The following is an 8,721-nucleotide window of genomic DNA, read 5'->3' on the forward strand; positions in this document are numbered from 1 at the left end:
TAAAAATCGGTTTCATAATCAGAAGATGACTTTATCAATAATAAAAATAATAATAATAATAAATAAACGGAAGATGATAATTCGTAATAGAGTGAAAATTATAAAATTACATCCATCTAGAAAGAAATTGGGTCTTGGACCAAAGGACCAAATGTCATATTATATGATGGTGGAATTTCATTTAATTAACAAGAAATGTAAAACAAGAAAAATTAAATATCAGATCTGATTTTAATTTTATAGGATATCCAACTTCAGTAGTATTAATTAACATATACCTTATATTTATTTTGTTATTTTTCAGATAAAAGACTTACATGTGAAATGCAAAGCAGGAAGGAATGAATACGTTACTTTCGTGGCAAGCAAAGCTCTTGTTACTTTTACTTTCGTGTTTATATGGCATGCAATAGATTCCTAGCTTCTACATTCTTATAGTTACTTAATTACGATTGAAGCAAACTAATTAGCTCCATGCATTTATATATTTGGCAAAGGCAGATCATATCCATCTTTCTCTCTTTCTAAACTTTGAACATTATCATTACATCTAGCTTAATTTCTTTTCTACCAGTTCAACCGATCAATGGCAGAACCAATCGTCTCAATCATTGTTGGGAATACCATTCAACGGTTGAGCTCTGAAGCTGTGAAAAAAATTGGATCACTGTGGGGAGTAAATAAGGAGCTTGCAGAACTCGAAAAAACAATTTTAAGCCTCAAAGCGCTGGTTGTTGATGCGGAGAGGAAGCTGCAGGCTGTCGGTGACAATGACAACAATCAAGTTCGAAGGTGGCTGAAGAGGCTTGAAGATGCTGTTGTTGATGCTTATGACTTGATGGACGAATTCTCCTCCTATGAGGCTCAACGGCAAATGGGGATCATGGCTGATAGTGAAGAGGTGGCAAAGAAGGTATGTACTACTTTCTTCTCAACCTCAAATAACGTATTGCTTGCTGGCTTTCGTCGTCTAAAAATCAAAAGTATGCATGATAGACTAGTTAAGATTATAGATGATAGAAAATTCCATTTGGAGGAGAATTGTACAATCAATGTCAATCCTTCCGACGGCAAGGACAGAGAAAAAATGGCAAACATAGAATGTCTATTGGATGCCAAAATTAAAGAAGAAAAAATGGCAATCATAGAATGTCTATTGGATGCCAAAATTAATGAAGAAAATAATGTAACAGTATTTCCAATATTTCGTGACTGGGTGTATGAAGGTGCACTTGCTAGCAAAGTGTTTCACGATGAGACGGTCAAAAATCATTTTGATTTGAGAATGTGGGTCGATCACCCCGATTTTATTTTCAATGAGAGAGAACTTATTGTAGCAATATTAAAATCTGCAACTGACAAAGATTATGATGCAAACAAAGAGATGGATGAATTGCGCAAGGAACTTTGTGAAATAATAAAGGGAAAATGTTATCTCCTTGTACTCAACGGTATAGATATCGAGAGCACTAAAACAGGCCAAAATTTGGAATCTTTATTGTTAGCCGATTGTGCAAATGGGAGTAAAATAATAGTAACTTCTATGGAGGTGGACAACATTGTAGATTTTGTGAGCGCAGTGGGACCGTATATTTTTAAGGAATCATTAGATGAAGAAAAATCTTGGGATCTATTTAAAAATGTGGTTTTTAAGAATAATGAACAGGAGAAGGTAATGAATATCAATAATCCCAAAATTGAGGAAATTGGAAAAAGCATTGTTGCGAGGTGTGGAGGGAATCCTTTTACTATAAGGACAATTGGGAGGATGTTGTTGTTGGATATGGATTCTGAGAATAATAATAATCCTTCAGAATCAAAATATTGGGAAAAGTTCTCCACCCTCCGGGAAAATTTTTCAAAAATCTCTCAACAACACATTAATGCGTTACTAGTGCTAAAACTTGGTTGTTATGATACTCTCCCATTGCGTTTGAAACGTTGCTTTCTCTACTGTTGTAGATTATTCCCAAAAGGATTTGTATTTGATGCTAAAACCTTAATAAATCTTTGGGTGCCAGTGGCGCAAGGGTTTATTCATTCTGATCCATCAGAAGAAAGATCTATGGAGGATTTGTGTTTTAAGTGCGTTAACGATTTATTTGAGAGTTCCTTCTTTGAAGATTGTAACTTTTATTACATGTCCGAACCACTTGAAGATAATAAGTTCAAAATATCAAACTTTATGCACGACCTTGGAACTCTTGTATCTGCAAAAGGAAAAATGTTCGCGACACTGAATAATGAATTTGATGATGGACATCAAATTGATAGAAGATCTACTCGATATGTCTCGTTTGACTTAGATCATCAAGAATCATCATCGAAAATTCAAAATTCAGTAGGGTTGTTTCAAGCAAACAGAATTCAAGCATTATTTAATATTTCGCCTAATAATCAGTTGAGCAGGCAAACTCGTGAAGAGGGACTAAGTCAGTCAGTTTATGGCAAGATTATCTCAAACTGTAAATTGTTACGTGTGTTGGATTTGCATAATTCAGGGATGGAAATGGTGCCAAATTCTATTGGTAAGTTGAAGCATCTAAGATATCTAGATATTTCTGGAAATCCAGATATCAGGGCATTGCCCAATTCAATTTCAATGCTACATTGTTTGGTATGGTTGAAACTGTCCTCATGTCATGGACTCAAAGAATTGCCAAGAGATATTAAGAAATTGATCAGCCTCAAACATCTTGAGATTGAGTGGTGCTACAGTTTGACTCATTTGCCTTCTGGACTGGGTCAGCTAACTCAACTCGAGACATTATCAGAATTTGTCTTATCGAATGAGAAGGGCAATATTTGGAATTCGTGTTCGCTAAAAGAATTGGCGAAGCTGAACAATTTGAGAGGAGAGCTAAAAATTACAAATTTGGGAAATTCAGAAGATTATTCTGAAAAAATATTGGAGGGGAAAAAGCATCTTAGATCCTTAACTCTATCTTGGGATTTCAGTACGAAGTTGGTCAACAATGCAAGTATTGCAGCCGAAAATCAATTGGAATGGCTGAAGCCACACCAAAATATTGAACAATTAACTTTAGTGGGCTACGAGGGTATCAGGTTCTGTGATTGGCTATCTTCTCTAAATAATTTGGTTAAGTTTTCATTAAGGAAATGTAATTGCAAACATCTATCTCCCCTAAGTCAGCTCCCATATCTTAGAGTATTAATGCTGGACCAGATGAGTAATTTGGAGTATATCATCTCCAATGACGTCGTCTATAGAGAAGATCTATTTGAATTCCTGGAAGAAATTAGGCTTATGGGATTGCCTAATCTAGAGCGGTGGTGGCAAGAACAACATCCTACTACTACATCATCATCACAGCCTGCATCATTTCGCATTCTTGAGAGATTGGTAATTGAAGATTGCCCCAAGTTGTGTTCCATGCCGCTTTACTTCAACTTGGAAGATTATCTAGTGTTGGATAATACCAGCTTCGACACATTCCGACAAACAATCAACCAGTCTTGGCTTGATTATTTCCCACTCTTCGCTTTGAGAAGTCTGTGTATCATTGGGATTAAGAAGCTTGACATTACCCAGTGTGATAAAATCAGGTGGGACCGCCTTGCAAAACTAAGGTTTCTGAGATTGGATTATCTACCAAAACTAGACAAGCTCCCCGACGGCCTTCAACATCTTACCTTCCTCGAACGACTCCATATTTGGCGCTGCATTATCAACACTCTTCCAGAATGGATAGGGAATTTCACGTATCTTCGAACGCTCGGAATTTCAGTCTGTATTCATTTGAAGTCACTGCCTCAATCACTAGCAAGCCTCAGCAATTTGGAGACACTGGAGATTGTGGATTGTCCCATCTTATTCCAAAGATGCCAAAAAGAAATCGGTGAAGATTGGAAGAAGATCCAACACATTCCAAATCTGAAAATCCACCAACCTCAATCTTCTTTCTCGCCTCGATTATAAATTTTAATTATACGGTACGTACACATTTTTTAAAAAAAAAAAAAAAAAAAAAATTGTACTACCTACTCTTTCTCTCTTATAATTTCTTGTTTTATTTACACGCATTAATTTAATTTTATATATCTCTCTAATTTTTACTATATATAACTTTAGTTAAATCTTTTGTACCAGCTTCAGCAACGGTCTACCATGACACCATTATCAGAGGGCAGAGATCCACATGGAGATGGACATTATGAAAAACAGAGAAGGTGAGAAAGCTATTTTTTCATATTCACAAAAACAGAGGAAGTTCTCCCGCAGAAAAACCAAAATATCTCAAATAGATTTTTCTAAATCAACATCCTATCCTAGCCTTAGTACATTCTTCTGTACATTCTTATATGAATTAATTGAACTGTTAAAATTTTAATATTCTTTGTCATAAAATACTTCGTTGATAAAGAATTTCAATGACCATGCACTTTTGTTTATGATGCCTAATCGTATTTATTTGTATCAATTCAATCATTACCGTAATTGTTCTGGGTTTGCATATCTGAACAAATTCTGATTTAACCCTCTGTTTGCAGAACCTGTTGAACAAAAAACTAAACAAAGTAGATGACCTAAAGAATTCAACCATATTTTCATAGTCCTTTGGCGCTGCAAAAGTGCAAGAAGTCAACCAGAGGTACTTATACATTTACTTCTTTTATTCCCATTAAAAGTTTCATTGCACAAATAATGAATTCATGTATCTTAAGCTTAAGTTTGTGTATTAATTAATTTGTTCATATACTAGGTATTTAAAAGTCTGATCTCTAAACAGGTCGTTAAAATTCGCTGAAACATAACTGTATTTTAACTCAAGTGAAAATTATTGATTTATTTACCAAAGGGTGAATGTTGATACTGGTAATTGAAGAGAAATATGAAGGTGGAGAACCAACTTCCATTGGTAACCATACTCTTATAGTAGATTTGCTTGACTTTCCATGCAAAAGAGGAGCTCATGTATTCCAAACTCTTACTTTTTCATAGCAAAAAGGTTCAACTTACAACTACTCTGTTTTATCACCTCTGGTGAATGCATTGCCTAACTAGGTAATATTTGGATAGGATTGTGCCATCTTATTACGAATATTTCAAAGAAAAAGGATCCTACTGATTCAAGAGGTTATATATAAACACCTTATAGCTGCTCATTTATCTCTTTAAAATTCCTAGTTGTTCACAAATTTTGTATCCCTTTCGTAAAATTTATTTCTTATTAGCTCTACTCTACATAATAAGCTGAATCTGTTAGCAGCCTGCAGTTTCATTGTGAATTTCATTGGTCATGTTGTTTCTATAATATATAAGTATTATAATCCGCTAGTAAAACATTAGGTCAAAGTTTAGCATTCTTGTAATTGTGTTTTTTCATGATTTGTTCAATAATATATTTTGATTGACATAAACTGGTTTGGCTTACTTTCAACATTTTCCATGTATTTTGCTTCAAAGTCAGCCAAACCAAGCTGCAGTGTGCATGGCTTTTAGTTTTACAAGGTGTAGATTCAAGGAATGTCGGAGAATTGTTTTGTGGTCTTGAGGCCATCAGCGAGGTAAGAAGCACAAGTTGGCTTTATTAAATTTACCTATGTCGTACATGTATGCAACATGCATATTTCTCATAATTAAGCACTCCTAAATAATACTTTGTAACCATTTGAATTTGCAGCTCAATAGCGCCGTACGTGGGGCATACATTTGGATCCAACTTTTTCTAGTCTCATACCGCCTGCACCAAATGGCATGGTTTGCATTCTTATGTTGAGAATATTGTACTTTTTACCTTATTTTACTCTGAAACTTAGAAGCATATCTAATCAATTGATTTTTCTGTTGAAGTTTGTGGAATCAAGCAAGGATGGCCATTTTGCTTTTGTTATTGAGTCTGGCTGTTTTCACTGATAGACAAGTTGATTTCCATGCTTTCCAACTAAGCCTACTCACTTTGGTAAAAAGTTCTATCGGTCATTCGTTTGTCCTGATATATAAGCTTTGAGCTTGTTTCTTATGTTATATAAGTTATAACATCAAAAATCACTTTGATAACTTCATAGTTCTGTGATGCCACTAATTGGTTTTTGTCATTTAGTTTCTATAAAATTGCTTTCTCATTAGCTCCCGCTCTGCTTGTATTTCTCTGCAAATTATTCAATATTCAAGTTGTTTTATTTATATCCATTAATTTTATACACCTCTCTCATTTTTATATAACTTCTTAATTAATTAATTCTTTTGTACCAGCTTCACCAATGATCTACCATACACGATTATCAAAGGCAGATATCCACATGATCACCCTCCTGACATTAAAGGGCCTTGATTTTGGTTCTAAACTGGAGCTTCAAGAGACGATCAATCTGCAAATGGAGTTGATTTGGTAGCTGCATATATTATATAGTGCTGCATCAAGCTACAATCAATCAATTTGAACAGAGGTTTGAGATGAAACACATACGCTTTTTGATGTCACAATTCTCATATGAAAAAACTGTTAAACTTTAAATATTATTTTTGATTAATAACTTCTTTATAAAAAATTTCAATGACCATACACTTTTGTTGATGAGGGACTGGTTGTATTTAGTGTATCAATTCAATCGTTATCCTAATTGTTCATGGGTTGTTTGCATAGTTGAACTCATTCTAATTTAATCCTCTGTTGCAAAACCTATTGAAAAAAAAAAAAAAAAATCAAAGTTGATGAACTCAAGAATTCAACCATATTTTGAAAATTGTTTGGCGCTGCAACAGTGAAAGAAGGCAACCGATATGGTGTAGTTCTACATTTACCGGTTTTCTTCTCATTAAAAATTTCCCTGTGCAAGTGATAGTTATTTCTTCATGTATTGAAGCATAAGTTTATGTTTTATTAATTTTGTTCGTATACTAAATATTTACTATGCTAATATCCAAACAGGTATGTCAAACCAAAGAAGCGTATTGTGAGTTGATCTCTATTCAAATACTATTTCAGAAAAGGCACACATAATCCTATAGAGGTTATCAACTCATTCAAGAGGTTATACATAAAATCTTATGAGCTACTCATTTATGTCTGCAACAATTCTTACTTGTTTTGGAAACTAGAATGCCTTTGGTAAAGGTTATACATAAAATCTTATGAGCTACTCATTTATGTCTGCAACAATTCTTACTTGTTTTGGAAACTAGAATGCCTTTGGTAAAATTTGTTTCTTATTAGCTCTATTCTCTATATACTTAGCTGAATCTGTTAGCTGCCTGTATTTTCACTGTGAGTTTCATTAATCAAGTTTTTTCAATATGTATTACAATGTTGAATTACTGAATTTGAAGTTTCATTCAATAATATTTTTTGATTGACATAATCTAGTTTTTCTTACTTTGTACCTTTTCTATGTATTTCTCTTCAAAGTCTACCAAATCAAGTAGCAATGTGCATGGCTTGTACGTATGTATAGATCAAGGAATATTGAAGAATGGTTTTGAGGTCTTGAGGTCATCAGAGAGGTTAGAAGCACAAGTTGGCTTTATTAAACTTACATATATCATATATTAGTGGCTACATGAATATTTCTCATAACTAAGCACTAAAGATTTTAGGGCCATTTGAATTTGCAGCTTAGCAGTGCCAAAAATGCGGTGTATATTTGGATCCAATTAGCTTGCTCTTATGTTGCACTCCCTGCACCAAATGACGTGGTCTGCATTCTTATTTTGAGAATGTTGTAAGCTTCACTGTGTTTTATTCTAAAAGTTAGAAGCATATCTGATTAACTATTTTGTCAGATGAACTTTGTTGAATCAAGATTACTGGGGATTATTCTGTAGCAGCAAGAAGGGCCATTTTGCTTTTGTTATTAAGTCTGGCAGTTTTCAACAATAGAGAAGTTCAATCTATGCTTTCCAACTGAACTAGCTTACTTTGGTAAGAAGCTCTTCGGTCATTCATTTGTTCTTGATATATAAGCTTTGAGCATGTTCCTTATATAACCTCAAAAATCACTTTGAAAACTTCATAGTTCTGTGACGCCACAAATATGTTTGTGCAAAATTGCTTTCTCATTAGCTCCAGCTGTATTTCTCTGCAATTTATTCTGTAGCCAAGTTGTTTCCAGAAGTTGTTTAAAACGCTTACACTTTTATGTGGAACATATAGTGTGTGTTGGTAATTAAGTTATATGTTGAATGCAGATATAATGAGAAAAGCAATAATTAAGGTGTGAAGTTATGATTCTTTCTACTTTGCTTCGGCCAGCAGCACATTACATTGTGAAGGAATACGCTGCCATGATTTATTGAAGGGCTGCCTCTTCATCACTTAGATGATTGATAAATCAATGATGAACCGGCGTTAAGTCATTTTTTTCAGTTTGCTTTTTGAAAATAAGACTTTTGGCAACGATGCATCTCCACCTTTTATGATTTTAATGAGATTATTAAAGTAGGAACAAATTAACTGCAAACTGAGATAATCAGTCATTAGCTTCTCTAGTTTATTTGAATATTTGTAGTGTAAACTTAAAACATCTGCTTTGTTGAACTGATCTCTAAAACTGAAAAATCTCATAAAGATTTCTCTGAAGCCATTTAACAGACTTAGAATTAAAAGTAATTTGATAAGACTTATTTCAACAGAAAACTCCTAGAGTTTACAATTGAAGACATTGTATTATCTCTTACTTACGACGCAATGTAACAGTATATGATATCTTTAGTTTGACTTTGAGCTGCACTTAAAATGAAAGTGAATAGAAAGACTTTTT

General features: G+C 33.8%; 1 protein-coding gene across 1 annotated transcript; it reads left to right on the top strand.

The window, feature by feature from the left end:
• The first annotated feature begins 536 nt into the window (after positions 1–536).
• LOC112492420 (putative disease resistance protein RGA1) lies at positions 537–8,289 on the top strand. The gene is made up of 12 exons (XM_025076055.3): positions 537–3,954; positions 4,112–4,191; positions 4,513–4,613; positions 5,429–5,529; positions 5,646–5,722; positions 5,816–5,924; positions 6,218–6,411; positions 6,894–6,995; positions 7,371–7,465; positions 7,577–7,657; positions 7,745–7,883; positions 8,150–8,289. Exon 1 carries the CDS (start codon positions 587–589, stop codon positions 3,938–3,940), a length of 3,354 nt encoding a protein of 1,117 aa, XP_024931823.3. The 5' UTR covers positions 537–586; the 3' UTR covers positions 3,941–3,954; positions 4,112–4,191; positions 4,513–4,613; positions 5,429–5,529; positions 5,646–5,722; positions 5,816–5,924; positions 6,218–6,411; positions 6,894–6,995; positions 7,371–7,465; positions 7,577–7,657; positions 7,745–7,883; positions 8,150–8,289.
• Positions 8,290–8,721: the final 432 nt, after the last annotated feature.

The sequence above is a fragment of the Ziziphus jujuba genome, chromosome 3, assembly GCF_031755915.1.
Source record: "Ziziphus jujuba cultivar Dongzao chromosome 3, ASM3175591v1".
Taxonomy (NCBI): Eukaryota; Viridiplantae; Streptophyta; class Magnoliopsida; order Rosales; family Rhamnaceae; genus Ziziphus; species Ziziphus jujuba.

Coding starts and splice junctions, on each gene's coding strand:
- LOC112492420 (XM_025076055.3), top strand. CDS start 587: ATGGCAGAACCAATCGTCTCAATCATTGTTGGGAATACCATTCAACGG.